Raw genomic sequence first — 16,778 nt, forward strand, 5'->3', positions numbered from 1 at the left:
TTCAGGAACAGGCTGTGGTTTTCATGCAAATCATACAACTGCATCTTGCAACCCATGAATTCATCCACAACAAAAGTTGAGACCAGAGCAAAATTGCTGCTGGTTTACAGAACTGAAGCAAGTTTTTGGGGTGTGCAGGGATGCCGGGGTGCTGCCACAGCCCCCAGCTCTGCATCGAGCAGGAACATCCCCAGGCACAGGATTCTTTAAACCTGGCTGGGAATGTTTTGGTTCCAGCTTATTTCTACCTACCACTGAAATAATCGTCATCTCTTACCATTGGATTTTTTTATTATTTTTTTTTTTAAGTGTGTGTCTGAAATGATCAAAGGGGCTTTTCATGTGACGGGATGAGCAAAGGAAGATCTCAAGGTCAAACCCAAACCAGCCTAATGACTCTGGGACTTGGATATGACCTCCAGCAGCAGCAATGAGCCAGGAGAAGATGAGCAGTTCAGGAACCAGAAAATGAAGCTTTTGAAGGAAATAATACCCTCTGGCAGTAAGCAATCAATTGACAGAGAAATGAGAGAGAGAGAGGAAAAAAAAGACAGGCCTTTCAGCCAGGCTGCAGGAAGGGCAGTGCCATAAAGCAGGACTATCTCATAAATAGAGCAGCACCTTTTTTCCTTCCTCTCTCTTTCCCAGGGGAGAGTGGCCATGGGAACAGACACGCTTTGTGCCCTCTGAAGGGAATGCAGGAGAGAGCAGTCTGACCCTACCTGCAGCAGGTTAATTGGGACACACAGCTCCAGTATCCCTTAGGATGTTTTTTCCTCTCTAAGAAAGAAAGGAAAACAATAAGCCAATATTAGCTCCTCTGATGAGCCTGGCCGTTCGGGACTGCCTTGGGAATTGCCAGCTCATTCCACATAATGCACAGAGAGCCCTCAGCTGCTGAGGACTCTCATTCACATCTGTCTATACCAGATTTCAACCATTGACAGGTTATTCCTAGATCCCTTGATAATTCCTATAAACTTTTTTCCCTGGCATGCTCGGGGTTGCTTTTTTCCCCTCAGTATTTTGCCTTCTTTAAAGGATTCCTGGTTTAGACTGGATTTGTTTTTCCCACTTGGCAGTGGGTTTCTCCCTGTGCTGGGCTTCCTCTGTGTCTCGTTTCCAAACGCGCTGAGCACCAGACCAGGTCCAGCAGCTTGCATCAGGCAGCAGACGATTATCACAAGTGCTGTCAATGAGAGATGCTGGATATTGCATGCATTAAAAAAAACATATTTTAATACTTACAGAGGAGCTGGGATCTTTTGCAAAACTTGCTCTGTGGAGAGATTTTTGGCATTTTTTGCTGCACTCATGATGAGGCTAAATGGCAGCACAGAAATAGGTTCCTCTTTTCTGCAGACATGTGGAGCACCAGGAGACCCTGGAACCGCCTCTTCCAGCAGGGAGGACATGAGTAAATCCCCCAGCTCAGCATTTTGCGGTTGCGTGAGCTATTTGTGTGCCTTGTTCAGGACCCAGTTACTCTCTGAGCTTCCCCGTGGGCAAGCAAGAGTATGTGGAAAGGGTTAAGCGCTGCCCTCGGGAAAGTGGGTCTTACCAGTTTGTCTTGATGGAAGAGCAGAGAGCCAAAGCGTCTGCCAGAGCTCGTTAGGGATAATGCAAGCTGATTGGAGACAGAGCTTTATCCAGCAGCTAAAGGAACCCACAGTGTAGCTTTCGTCTGACCTTGCACTGGGTTGCACATACTCTCTCCGAGGCACAGCCTCTGCAGACCCGCTCTCTCTTTCCGAAGAAAGTTCTTGCAGAGGGAAGGGATGGGTGGCTCTGCTGCAGGGACCGTGGCGCTCAGGAGTTTGACATGTCACAGCCTGTGTGTGTTTAGAGGGACAGGTTATTTTCTGCTGGCCAAGCAGAACCTTAATCAAAATGTCCAAACAACGCTGGAGCTGCTTCCCTGCGGTGACTCGGGAGCCACGGCAGGATGAGTCAAGCAGCGCCGCGTTCCGAGAGGAAAACAGTGGGCCCAGACGAGGACTGTTCAGCTGAACTGCAGTGAAATTTCAGAACAGAAACACAAAAAACAAGTGACCTGGCCCCAGTCCACGTGCGGTATGTGTTTTGCAAACCCCAAAGCTGTCACGCTCACAGTCTGCTCGATGTGCAAGATAACGGGACCACATGCCTGACAGAAAATCCCGAGTTTCCCAGGACATCAAACCGCGCGTTTCCCTGGAATGACAAGTTCTATCTTTGGCAAACAAAACTCAGGCTCTTTAATATGCTTCTCCCCCAACACGCCATGTTAGCGTGTGTTTGTTTAGCAAACAGTTACTAGGAGGCCTCGGTGGGATAAAAAAAAAAAAGTGATACTGGGTATTATTATTCATGGATGGAGGTGGGGAAGAGAAAGAAAAACAGCGCTAATGTAGCCAACAAGTTCAAGTAAGGTTCAACTTTGCTATTCCAAAATCTGCTGCTATGATAATGAGACAGTCAAATCAGCTCAAATTAAGAGCTCAGGAAGGCTCAGCCTTTCAAAGAAGTACATTCGTGACAAGATTAATTTCTGCCAGCCAGTATATAGCATGATATCATCCTATATTAACATAGAAACCCCAAACAGAAAAAAAGCAACTGAAAAATGTGCTGAAACCCAGTGAAGTATATTGTTTCCGTTGATCTTCAATGCTGATCTTTGCTATTCTGCACATGGATTAAAATACAATGTACCACCTGGCACTGTTCAGCTGCCATTTACAGGAAACCTTGCCTCCTCCCTTCTCTTCAATAAATATTCACTAACAGGCAGCATGCCTGCATCTTTCAAACAGTTTCAGGTCACTTTTATTAGGGTAAAGGGAAAAAAAAACAGTTAGCCACTAAAAAAACCAACCAACCAAAAACCCAAATACCAGTATAAACCCTATCCAAATGGACAGAGTGGCTTTTTCTTTTTCTTTTTCTTTTTCTTTTTCTTTTTCTTTTTCTTTTTCTTTTTCTTTTTCTTTTTCTTTTTCTTTTTCTTTTTCTTTTTCTTTTTCTTTTTCTTTTTCTTTTCCTTTTCCTTTTCCTTTTCCTTTTCCTTTTCCTTTTTTCTTTTCCTTTTCCTTTTCCTTTTTTCTTTTCCTTTTCCGTTTCCTTTTCCTTTCCTTTTTTCTTTTTTTCTTTTTTGTTTCTTTTTTTTGTTCAGCTCTGGTTTTCTGCAGTCCCCTGAGCATTGCAAAACATGTGGTAAAGAAAAAGTAAATTCTTGTTGTAAATATACTTCTCGGGTCCCATGCTAGCCTAAAGGAGTCTCTGCAGCTTTTGACCACCATGGGAGGGTGACAGCAGTGGGGTGATCTCAGAGGTCTGTGCTGAGGAGGAGCTGAGAGAAGGAAGGGACTGCACCGTGTGATGTGTATCTCATTGCTGGCCTGCCTGTGCAGCATCTATTGGGAGCGTGCTGGGATGCAGGAACATAGGAAAGGCTATCAAAGGAGATTTCAAAACTATCAGAAAGCCAAGAGCTACCCGGAGTAGGTGTTTATTTCTTGTGGTTTGGAAAGGCTTACTGTTGTGTCAATGTCCAGAAGTCCGTGAGCCTGGGAATGAGTGTTCCCAGATCACCAGACAACACTTCAAAGAGTTTGAGCTTTTTCTGAGCTCAATAGAGATTTTAAAAAATAAAAATAAACAAAGAAAAAATCTGCCAAAACTAAAAAAAAAAAAAAAAAAAACTGAAGAACTAAGTATAAATCTCCATGCTTCAGTTTCATCCTCTATATTTATAACTAGAATGCATCAAAATTGTCTTACTGAGCTGAGATCAAACTCTCTTGTTGAAATGCTGATGTATAGCTGCCTTTTCTTCGTTTTCTTTCAGATTCTGTGTCTACTGTCTCTACTTACCACTTGCTTGCTAAGGCCTCATACTAAAATGAATACTTAATTGCCAAGGATTAACTTTTAGCTGCTTTTGTACACAGTTTGTATACAGTTGTTGCTATTTATCAAATATGTGATATCTAATCCAGTGCTTAGTGCTTACACAGGGAAGAACCATCTGTGTTTGAGATTAAAACACTCCATTCACTTTGTGCCAAAGCCCTCACCCAGGGCTCCACGCTCTGCTCTCGTTAGAGAAAACCCCTGGGGACCCAGGCTTGGGAGGGGTGGACCTATGTGTGGACAGGTCCCTGCATCAAAGCCCTTCTGTTGGATACAAGGTCTGCTGCCAAACACAAAGATAAGTGCGGGCGTGATGGAGAGAAGAGAAGCTGATCAGGAAAACGAGAGTTTTTAGCAGAATAAAGGACTAAGAACTAGGAAGGTGCTGAGAGCTTGCAGGGATCCTGCAGAGATGTTTCCCACCACCTGCGGGCTTCCTATGTCTCTTTTGCAAAAAGAGGGGTGCTAATATTCAATTTCTTTACCGGCTACCTGCAAGGAATAAACAATTAACAGCTGTAATCTCTTGTGCGAGCACAAGTCTTTCTTATCAGTGCAAAATATGCCACCAAAGCGCTTCTTACATCAGGCTTTAAGTGTATGGGCAACCTCTGGCGCTGTACAGCCCGGGCAAAGGCTGCAGCCAGGGCACAGGAGGATTTGTCTCCCTGAAGGAGTACATCTCCCCCAGCTTGTGAGGCAGAAAAATGCCTCAGCATAAATTTTGAGCCCTTTCTCCAAGCATGAATGGAAAAAAACCTCTGAAACCAACTGGAGAATCCTCCCGTGACCTGCAGAAGGAGCCCAGGTGCAGTGGTCGCAGTAAGCTAAAGTCAACCCCTAGGAACAGCCTCCTGAAATGCACAGACAGTTGGGTAACAGGGCCATGCTAGCGTCAAACATATGAAACAGGTAGAGGATATTGCCACTGCCTCTCTATCCATAGGGATTTACAGCTCCTGCAGGTTTTCCTGCCTCTTCATAATGTCATTAGTGTGGCTGATGCTGGTAACCTGATTTGCCACTTCTCCTAGCACATTTCTGGAAAAAATGTTAAACAGGTCACCATTTTTGCAGACAAAACATCACTTGAGCTCTGTTCTAATTTCCTCGCTATGTGGCAACCCAGTATGGTATCAATGACTGGGTAAATCTCCCTGCAGCAAAGCTAATTATACCTTTTGGTGAGAAAGAGGCAGTGGAACTGGTTTAGTCTTCCAAAAAATTCCACACTGTAATATGCAGGACTAATGTACTTCAGATTTGAAAAGAATTAATATCAATTATTCTCATGCATATTCATGAGAGGAAGACTGGTTTAGCAATCAAGCTAATAGTTTTTGCTTAATTACATTTAGTTGATTTCATGCTATCTTGGCACATTGCTGATTGAATTTAACCATTTTAAAAAAAAAACCTCCCACAAATACCTCAGCAAACACCAACACTTTAAGCTCAGCTTTCCCTGTAAACAGTGTCTGAGGCTGAGCAGACTGCTTGGGACAGTGGGAGTTGATCACGAACATTTTCTCTCCCTGGTGCAGGATAAAATCACAAAAGTGTTTTGAAAAGCAGTTCCCAGACGTTCACCAGTGCTGAGGGTTAAGGCATTCTTTTTTCATTATTTTTTATTTTTCTGAGTCCAAGCCATTGTCTACTTGAATACAAGGTAGATAGCAGGAATGGGAGATGTTGCTGAAAGGGGAGCACCAACCTGGAGGGAAGGTTTGTATGGGTAGGGGGTATTGACCCTGACTGACAAAAGCTAAAGACTTGATGTGGTACAGAGGGTTGAAGAGCTGGTGGGATGATCAGTGCATTGTGGGTGGGGGTTTCACCATTAGGATATGTCTCTTTAGTTGTCCTCCAGGGAAAGACCAGGTTGTGCGATACTGCAGTGCCATGCCAACTTCTGTGCTCCAAGAGCAGCAGTTTGCACGGCATAAAGGCTGGGAATGTGGGAGCAAGATGAAGAAGTAGTAGGTCAGGCAAGAAGGCTGGGAAGGTTGATGGTAGGCATGCGATGGGAGAAGACCCTGGGTCAGGCTGGGGAGAGCAGGCATTGGCATGGCTGAAGCCCTTGGTGGGAGCACAGTGACCTTATGACATGTGAGGCCTGAGCAGAGGATACTTCCATGGCTTGAGGATGGCAGTAGTGTGTCTGCATGGACGTGCAAGGAGGACATGCAAACAGTCTGGGTCTGTCTGGTGCTGTCAGGGCTGGATATCTTGCAGTAGTGCTGCTTGCTGGGGTTGCAGTCTTCCCAGGCAGAAAGCAAGGCCAGGAGAAAAATGGGAAACTTGAGCTTCCATGTGCCATGTGTTTGTTTTCTTTTTTGATTTTCCCCATGCTTAGCAGCAGCAGAAATAGGACAGATGCTCCCCTCTCCTCCTCTCTTGAGCACTATCACTGCACTGATGTCCGAAGGCAGTGTATGCCTTTGAAGTTTGCCTTTTCAGTATTTTCATTCATTTATCATTTTCTTCTCTGGCGCACCATTTTCATCTGGGTTTTGCTCAGAAGGAAGACTGACACCATTTATCATTTAATGGGGCTTGATAGCTCTCTGACAACTAAACACATTCTTAACAGCATTAAGGAATTTACAGGCAGCCGTGCCTGAAGGCTACTTTTCTGCCCACTGTAGCTTAGTCAGCAGCAGTTGTAGCTATAGCTCTCTGGGTGCCTGTAGGCGAATGAAGCATTGACATATAATCATCAGAAGTATTGTATCCCCTTCTAAATCAAATAGACTTACTCTCTCAACAGATAAAATTATTACAGCTATAAATGAAATCAAATAATTAACCATTATTCAATCTGGGCTTTTCCAGGCAATGTCAAAATTAAGATTTCATGTATTTCCAAAGAAAAAATACAAACGGTTTTATCTTGATTTTGGTTTTATGCATTTTATACTATGCAGTAATGTTTACACAAGAGCACAGGAGTTTACATTATCACAGACTGTGGACACAGTCACTGGGGGCACCTCAGGAATGTGAGTGAACTGGTGTGTGCAGGGTCCTACCCCTCCAGAGCACAGATCTCCTGGTGCAAACGGGTCAGAAGGACCCCCTTGGGGCAGGATGCAGAAGTGGCGTGTAAAGTGCCAGACCAGGAAAAACTCCTAAGCGTGGGTTTATACTCCATAGGAATCAGTGGGACTAAGCATTTTGGAGATTCAAGGTCTTACATTGCATCTTAACATCCTTCCACATGGAAAAGCAGATCAAAGGCTCACTGTACTGCCCTTGCAACCCTATCCCCAAGTTCGGCCTCAACTTCTTGTCCCGATCCAAGAAGCAGGTGTTACGTTTCTTTACGGCCTCAGTGTTTTCTAGAAAAAAGCATCTTCCAAGCCCAATGGCAAGATTCATCACATCAGAAATGACCATCTTCTGCAAACCCTTTCAGTTAATGAATAAATAGGCATCTTCTAGTGAAGAGATGTTTCCTAAAACAAGTCCTTGACAATAAATACCATAAACACGTATGGCTGCCGTGAGCAGGAGATGTTATTCCTGTGCAGAACGAAGTGGGGAGGAGATTAAGGAACTCTCCATCTGTTTCTGCACTGTGTAGCACGTGGGATATCGCTCAAAATACAGTGTGCTCTCTGTTTCTCAGAGCCTGGGGAGACAGAGGCTGGCACAGGCATGGCAGGATGGAGCTGGACAGTCTGACTCAAAGTATATTGTTTGCTTGGGGAAGCAAGGGGGCTGCAGGAAAAATCCCTTACTAAATGGAGCATATGAATGAAACCTGGTCCTGATGCCAAGTTTATTCTGCAGGCCTTGATGGAGCTAAAAAAGTGCATTAGACAAAACCATTATTGAACTTCTTGATTACATAACAATTTCCTCATCGTATTTCCAAGAATATTGAATCTATATTCAAACACCCTCCTACTCTCTCCCACACACCACCCCTTCTCCTTGCTATATCAGCTTCATTACCGAGTATGAAGACAGAAAAAGTATAGGGCATGTTGCCATGAGGAGATAGAGCTCAGATGCTTACACTGAGATTTTAGAGCCATCTATGGGATTTGGACAGCCAATTCTCATTAATTTTAATGGCCTTGAAAGTCTCCAGTCTTATGCCTTGACCCTAGTTAGGGTCTTTAGCAGTGCAAAGAGCAGGTAAGCAAGTAATAAATATCACCAAACCTAAATGTCGGGTGAGTCCCTGCTGCGTAAAACTTACCCCGCTCCGTGCTGTCTGGGGGGTGGCATGCACAACTTTGCTGCCCACAAACTTCTGCTACCACAAGCTCGAGAGAGAGAGAGAGAGAGACAGGAAATTTCTGAACAGACTGGCTTCTTTGCGGGAGCCCTGTTCCCCCCCAGGGATGAACACAGACCTTGCCAACACAAAGGAAGAATCCCTGGGCCCACTCTCACCTGGTGAGCAGGATCGGGCCCAGTGCAGGTGGATATCTCTTGAAAGGTGTGTGGTGGACATTGCCTGCCTAGTTTTGGGGGTCAATTTTGGAGGAGGTGGGGATTAACAGCTTGCAAGCATGGCACATCCATCCTGCCTCAGGAAGCAGCAGTTGCACACAAACTGGCTACACTTACTCACATAATCAGCTTGCTTGTCTCATTTGCATGTGTAATAACCAGCATGTATGTACAATCATGCTAATCACTTCAAGGCAACTGCTTTACATTCATTCAAAACCTTGCCCTGCCTGTCCTTGGGTTATTTAGCTTTCACAAAGGAACCATAGCAGCAGTCCAGAGATTCACTCAATAAAAATCTATCTGAAACAGTCGATTTAGTGGAGGAGAAGTTTTTTCTGGAATCCTGCCCATACATACTGAGACTTGCACTACAAGCCAGTGCTGTCATTAGGAGCCCATCCAATACCCGCTGCAAGACATCTAGAAAAGTACCTGATGGGGAATTTCACAATTTATGGTCTGTTCCTACAGGTGAAATCTAAAAGTAAATACAGAAACAGAGAAAGGGAACTACCCATCTTCTCTCATGCAATGGTGTGAAAGCTGTGCATAGAGAAACTACTCTTAAACCAGCAGTTTAAGGAGTGTCTGTGATGCTCAGTTGTGGATACCTGACCAGCAAGACCTGGCCTATTAAGGCTCCTGTCACTAGCTCTGCCGGACTGCATGTGAGGACAATGGAGAACAGCTCTCATGGACCAGATATACACCAGATAAACCAGCAGCAAGACCTAGGAGGGGGTGCAGCTGTCTCCATATCTAGCAATATGCACATTTCAGCAGTACTCACAAAACCTAACAGGGCCCCGACACTTAACTTTTCCATTCCTATTCCTTCTGCAAGCCTGTGCTCTGGGGACCTTTCTGTGCTCGAGGAGTCTGTTCAACTCCAGCTCTTTGACTGCCAGCCCAAAACTTTTTGCCAGCACAAGGCCACGTTGCATGTTTACATTGCATGTTATGAAAACTGGTGCCACAGGAGGAGGCCCTCTCCCCATGCTTGCTTCCATCTCAAGCAGCAGTTAGCCACTGGCTCGGCAGTGGGGTTTTGGGTCAGTGCTCTTGAGCAGGGAGAATGGCCACTTTTATCCAGTGAGTGCTTGCCTAAGCAGCTGGAACCTCGTTCACTGCAGAGGGATTGTTCCTGCTCAAGTTCAAATTTGTGCCATTGGTTTTTCTTGTTAAACAGAAGGGAACCTGGAAGAGTAAAGGAAGGAGGAAAGGGCAGAAATGGAATGAAAAGGCTGCCTGCCACACAGAGCATCTCTAGAGGCATTCTTGGTGGTAAAAATGTCTTTCCTTCAGCTTTCTGTCTCATTACTGACAGTGGATAATATGAAAGCTGCCGAGCTAGAGATTCGGTATGGCCAAGATAGGAAACCTTACTAGACAGACGGACAGTGATTTCTGTAATCTGAAATCCCAGGCTGTCAATACATTGGGATAGAGCCCTGTGTCACTGAATGCAGTGATAATGCCTGACAGCAGCAGCTCCTTGGGCGGTTTTTGGTGGATGGTGGATGCTACCAGGACAAAGAATGCTTTAGAGAAGGAGAAGAATTACCTAAACCTAGATGGAGATATTTCATCTCCCAGTTTTTTGTACTTTCCCACTGAAAAGTGCTTTGAATACTTAAGGACAGTCAACTCACATCTAGAAGTTTTTCTTAGCCTGACAAGATTCCCAAAGATGTATGATTGCAGTAGATCAATAAGGGGGAAAAATATGTATCTTAGGAACACCGGTGACATCTTGCTGCAACGTGCGGAGAAATGATAAATGTCTCTCACTGTTTATTGCTTAGCTCCACGGCTAAAGCTGCTAAACTAAAAACAAATTTTACCGTCAGATCTCCTAGTTTTCAAATTTATGTTCATCGGGCATTGCCTTGATCTTCAAAGCAGTAAGGTATATCAAAGGAAACAGAAGGTTTGACACCAATTACTGCTGCTGGATGCCATCCACTGAATAAAGATGGAGTGTTAATATTTACACTGAAAATGAAGGAGATAAAACACACCAGGTACATCTAAGTCTACAAATAAGCCTTTCTGTGTATAGTGGGCAGAGATAAATCCAAGCAAAAATTTTGAAATTAACATTGAAAACATCCCAAACACCTCCAGAAATGTTGGGTTGTCAACAAAGAAATAACAACAAAAACACTAAAAAACCCTTCTAGGAAAGCAGATCCATCTCCCTGCTTCTCAGGGGTATTACCTGGTCTCCAGGAGATGGTCTTTTGGAACAAACAACCATGCAGAAGTAGTTAATATCTAAATTTCTCCCCTCTTCACCACTTACATTTTATTCTCTTGAGTTTGGAGCCACCAGTTCAAGCACTTTTCCCTGCTTCTCTTCATCCCAGGGTTCTGCCTACTTTTTTGCACCCCCCAAGTCTTTCCCACAGCTTCTTTAGCTTATTGACCTGAGAAGTCTCTCCACAAGGCAAATCCCCCATTGCACAGGTTGTTGTGGGGTTGTTTGTATTTCAGCAGCAAATTTACGAAGAGGAAGGTAGCAAGGAGGTGGCAAAAGGTCTGCTGGCACCATGAGGGTGCACAGCACAGCTAACAACAAACATTCTTTTAGGCAACCTGTTTAAAAAGGAAAAGGAATATTTCCAGCTTTTTTCCTGGCAACAATTTAATAACTGAAAGTGAGGCTATTCTAAAATTCCCGGTACTAGAGCATTGCACAGGAAGCTATTTACACCATTCACTTCTTCCACTTAATCCAATTTAGACAATGAAACCAAAGGGTTTAATGGAGCTAATTTTTGTTTCTAGTCAAATCTCATTCTTCAGATTAAATTACTAGGTCTGCAGTGTCATGTACAAATCAAAGTTATATAGTACATTTTAGTGAGTTAAAAGGTAAATGATTTTATTACATTGATTTGGAAAGAATTTTCTTAACAGGAAGTGGATTTTAAAACACTTGTTGAAATCAAAATTTCTAAATTGAAACTCTTGCCTTAAATTAGGATTTTTTTGAAGGTATGTGGGCTTTTTTCCTAAAGTCATAGCTTAAGCTTACTATATGAATTTAATTCCAGTGAAGCTTCCAGCCTTTGTAGACCATTTCTGCCTTTTGGCTTTGGAGAAGAGGTGAGGCTCTTCTTGAGAAGAACACAGTGTTTCTGAACCATATTGGATCTGCACATTTCTCCTACAGCAGGAAGGCTTGTTCCACTGTAGAAACTGTCCCTTTAGGGATAAATGTTGAGAAGTCTGATATTTCCTGACTGTTAGGATGTCTGTGCTGGGCTTGGCTGAAAAGAAATCCTGCAAGAATTTCTTTCTCCAGTGCCCCAGGTGGTTACTGTGGATATTCTGGTATCGTGAGGCTGGCTGAGAAGGGTCACTGTGGGGAAGCCTAAAATCTAGTTATATGGGCAAGGAAGGAGTGTCTGATTTGCAACCCATGATGCAGAATTCTTGTCATATGGCTTATAATTCATTGCTTAATATTGTGCATCTAGTCATCATGCGCATACGTTGCAATTGGTTTCATGCTGCTTTTCTATCAAGCAGGAGAAAAATGAGCATAAGGGACAAGCTTACAGTGAAATTAATACATAAAACATTAGTCACATATACGTGTGTTTTGAAATCATTGCTGTATTTTGGCAGTAACCTAAGAAACTAGATATAATCCCACCCAATCAACAAACTAGAGAAAGAATTCACTAGTAGAAAAAAGCACTCCTCAAATTGTCTCTCAGCTCTGAAACCTCCCTAAAATGACTTTAAAAGAGGATGTAATTAGGGAAAACGGGAAAGTACAGCATTAATGTCTATATAAAACAGCTATGGAAGGACAGCCTGCATACACCATCTGAAAGCTGCAAATACACTAATCTAGCACTTCACATTTCCTGGTTCTGCATGGAGTCAGCGGCCCAGGGACTGGACATAAATCTGATCAGATTTATGTGGGTTTTCAGAGAGATTGCTCTACTGCAGACCTTTCTCCTCTCATTGCACTCTTTAGCCTGAGATCTGGTTTCTGATGATGGATGAGCTCTCTGGTGGTTGTACCTGCCCTGTCTTAACTGTCTCAGTGTTGTGCGGTTTGGTTTGACTGAATGAGTTTGCTCTTTCCCCTGGTTGTGATGAGGAGCTAGAATAGCCAGTCAGTCGCATGCAGAGTAGCTCAGAGTTCAAAATGTTTTAGCAAGCTTGGCAGAGTTTTCAAGTATTTCACAATCATCAAGTTTCAAATTAGAGATGAGTCATTAAAAAAGACTGTATTACTTGTACGCTTATATGTAGTAGAATTGTACACACGTCTCTGTAATTAGCCATAGGCACCCAAAATTACAGATGTAACTGTGCATTAAATGGAGGACATCACTCTGATTGAATCTTGTATTCAAATTGCATTTCTTCTTGCTTAGATTTCAGAGCCTGTTGTCCAGATGGGCTTTGTTGGGCACCTAATTAGTAGCTAATCAAAAGCTCCTGCTGTGAACTGCTTCACAGACCTCCTGGCATCCTAGCTGCCTGGTACACGTTCCTTGACTACACATAGAGGAAGGCACGGTAGTTGAAGTAGATGCTTTATCCCCTTTATGCACCTGACATAACTAAAATAGCCTCCAAAATAAAGTCACCTCAGCATGCATTGGTTATCTGAATTCTGTGTACTAAGAGCAAAATTAGTCTTGAAATGTGTAAGTGGAAATACAGCCATGTGTTAATGGCAATGATAGTGTAATATATTCTGAGATGAACTCACTGTTTTCTCTTTCCTTTCCAGATTTTGGCAATCATTTCCATCATGTTTATTGTACTATCTACAATTGCCTTGTCCCTTAACACACTTCCTGAGCTACAAGGCGTGGATGAATTTGGGCAGACCACAGATAATCCCCAACTTGCCCACGTGGAAGCGGTGTGCATTGCATGGTTTACAATGGAATACCTCTTGCGGTTCCTATCCTCGCCTAAGAAATGGAAGTTTTTCAAAGGCCCACTGAATGCTATTGATTTACTAGCTATCTTACCGTACTATGTCACCATCTTCCTCACAGAATCCAATAAAAGTGTACTTCAGTTCCAAAATGTACGACGAGTGGTCCAAATATTTCGGATTATGAGGATACTCCGGATTCTAAAGCTTGCCCGGCACTCAACGGGTTTACAGTCCTTGGGGTTTACGCTGAGGAGGAGTTACAATGAGCTTGGATTACTCATCTTGTTTTTGGCCATGGGCATTATGATCTTTTCCAGTTTAGTGTTTTTTGCAGAAAAGGATGAGGATGATACAAAATTCAAGAGCATCCCAGCTTCTTTCTGGTGGGCAACAATCACCATGACAACAGTAGGCTATGGAGACATCTACCCCAAAACACTTTTAGGCAAAATAGTAGGAGGACTGTGCTGCATTGCTGGAGTGCTGGTGATTGCTCTTCCCATCCCAATTATTGTCAATAACTTCTCTGAGTTCTACAAAGAGCAGAAGAGGCAGGAGAAAGCCATTAAGCGCAGGGAAGCTCTTGAAAGAGCAAAAAGGAATGGCAGTATTGTCTCCATGAACATGAAGGATGCTTTTGCTCGTAGTATAGAACTCATGGACATTGTGGTTGAAAAGAATGGAGAAAGTATAGCCAAAAAGGATAAAGTTCAGGACAATCATTTATCTCCCAGCAAATGGAAATGGACCAAGAGAACGCTCTCTGAAACTAGCTCTAGTAAATCTTTTGAAACTAAGGAACAAGGATCTCCAGAAAAAGCCAGGTCATCTTCAAGTCCCCAGCACCTGAATGTCCAACAGCTAGAGGACATGTATAACAAAATGGCAAAGACTCAGTCACAGCCAAACCTTAATACTAAAGAGTCGAGTCAACCTGGAAAGCAAAAGGAAGAGCTAGAAATGGAAACCCTTCCTGGCCCTATGGTGCCCTTGCTGACGACTCGTACTGATGGGATCATTGACATGAGGAGCATGTCCAGCATCGACAGCTTCATAAGTTGTGCAGCGGAGTTCCCTGACTCTGGGAGGTTTTCCCACAGCCCGCTCGCTACCCTTCCCTGCAAAGGTGGCATTAACGTGATTCAGGAGCAGAGCAGGCCAGAGGGGAGCGGTGCCAGATTTGTAGAAACGAACCCGAGCTCTGAAGGCAGTCACCGTTCTGCTTTTTTCATAGAAAGTCCCAAAAGCTCCATAAAGGCCAGTAACCCTTTAAAACTAAGATCTCTGAAAGTCAACTTCATGGAGGAGGACACCAGCACATTAGTACCAGCATCAAATGTACTGAGAATATATCCAGACCCTCTCAAGAGCCGGGGAGCTGCTGCTGCTGCCACAGATACTTCCTTACTCTCTGACAGATCTCTCATGAGCCCAGAAACCTCAATCTACACAACCGCGAGTGCGAGAACACCCCCAAAGTCACCAGAGACGCAGACAGCCATAGCTTTCAACTTCCATGATGCTGGTATACACAAATACATAGATGCTGACACTGATGATGAAGGTCAGCTGCTTTATGATTCAAGTCCACCCGGAAATGTGAGTCCCAAGTACAATGTTACAAACAGTGGCTATCTAAAGCAAAAGGACAATGTTTATAGAACAGAGAAGAACCATCTAGAAGCTGCTGCTTTACCCACCTCCCCTAAGCTGATAGGGCAAAACTGCATTTACTCTATGGAAGGTATCACTGGAAGAACCCATGGCAATCAGGAGACTGTCAGACTAGAAAATCACATTTCCCCAGAAGTCCATGTATTACCAGGCAGCGGAGGACATGCTAACACACATGATCAAAGCATCTGAGATGGGCTCCAAAAGAACTTACTGAAAGTTTAAAGGAATGTCTTTACAGTCAACACAAAAAAAAAGAGCTTCTGCATGGCATGAACTTGGCTGAAACAAGCCACCTGTTTCTAAAAGTCTGGGGGAGGTCCAGTGTGGGTTTGTGAAAATGTCCTTCTCTGAAACAACTCTAAAGACGTTGCCCACATCAGTCAAAAATAAGGATTGCAAATCATGATCACACATTGATCTCCTTTCATGTTGTCCAGTGAAGCCAATGTGACCAAATATCCATCCATTCCCCTTGAACGCTAGAGCTCCTTTTGGAAATATTAACATCTGATTTGCATTAGTTCCATAAAGGATGCCAAGGCAGCCAGATTTGAACTCTGGAATAAATTGCTGGGGTTGGTATAAAGCTATCAAAAACACAATGCTCACTGCTTCAGGGCAGCTGTTCCCCATCTACAGCTTTCTCTGATGGATATTATGTCTAAAGGTAACAGGGAACACTTGCATTATTGGAAAATCCAAGTGAAAACCATTTAAAACAAATAACGGTCTAGAGAAACCAATTATTAAAATGCTCTGTGTGTGTTTAACAATACGATATCCTGTAGGACCTGACATTTTCTTTTGATATATCAGCAGGGTGAGTTGCACCACTTGTATCTAATTCCAAACATCCCCTAGGACATAGTGAAACTTGCACTTACCCTCTGCTAAAAATCGATACCTGCCCCAGGGCCAGCGCGTGGCCCTCAGGGGACCCACGTTGGGAAGGTGTGAAGGAGCCATGCAGAAGCACGAATCTCCAGAGGCATCGCAGCCAGATCCCCTTCCCAGTGCTGGGGAGCATAGGGCTGGAAGGAGAGCTCAGCTCTCGCCCTACCCCTCCGCGGAAGGGAGATGCTTGCTGCTCTGCCCCGTGGGGACGGCCAAGCACGGCGACGGTACTGACGCTGCAGCTGGCCCCCGTGGCACGTGCCGGGGCTACCGGGACGGCTGCCCGGGCCTCCCCTTCCTGCCCGCACGCCGACTCCAGGCGTCAGCCAAAGTCTCGCCCTTGGCGTAGGAGAGGAACCGGTCGGTCTGAAGCTTTTTGCGCCCGAGCGGCGCGGTGAAAGATATGCAAGCGTTACATAAATATGCAAAAAGAGGGATTCGTTAGCGACCCGCCCCGGGCCTGGCTGTGCTCTCTCTCGCAAGGAGGTCGGGCAGGAGCGGCTCCTGCAGAGCTGCGGCGAGAAGCAGCTGCGAGAGACAGGAGAATCAGGCCCGATGTTTTAATAACATCCAGTCATTTTTAAACGAAACAAGAAAAAAAAGAAAAGAAAAGAAAAAGAAAAAAAAAAAAAAAAGATCTGACCATTTTAAATGAACAGAACTAGCAGCCACCAGCCTAGGTTTTTAAAATATTATTGTTTCAATAAAGTTATGTCAAATTGTGTAGGAAATAATTTGTCTTTGGTTTTTAATCTCGGGGGGGAAAAGCACTTTACGTTGACTTTTTGTTGTTGTTGCGATGCTGGAGTAGGATAGCAGAGTGTAACAATCAAGCACTTTAACCAAGCACTATTTTAATTTGTGCCTCCTGTCGTGACCGTGATTTGTTACACACCCGTAGCAAGTCACAACCTGTCCTGTG

General features: G+C 44.0%; 1 protein-coding gene across 1 annotated transcript in view; it reads left to right on the forward strand.

The window, feature by feature from the left end:
* Positions 1-16,443, forward strand: part of KCNB1 (potassium voltage-gated channel subfamily B member 1) — a 121,688-nt gene extending 105,245 nt beyond the window's left edge. Inside the window, exon 2 of the mRNA XM_074157190.1 lies at positions 13,130-16,443. Within this exon, the coding sequence (XP_074013291.1) occupies positions 13,130-15,151 (2,022 nt within the window). The 3' untranslated portion in view covers positions 15,152-16,443. The remainder of the gene's footprint in view (positions 1-13,129) is intronic.
* The last annotated feature ends 335 nt before the right edge of the window (positions 16,444-16,778 follow it).

This window comes from Numenius arquata, chromosome 12 (assembly GCF_964106895.1).
Source record: "Numenius arquata chromosome 12, bNumArq3.hap1.1, whole genome shotgun sequence".
NCBI lineage: Eukaryota > Metazoa > Chordata > Aves > Charadriiformes > Scolopacidae > Numenius > Numenius arquata.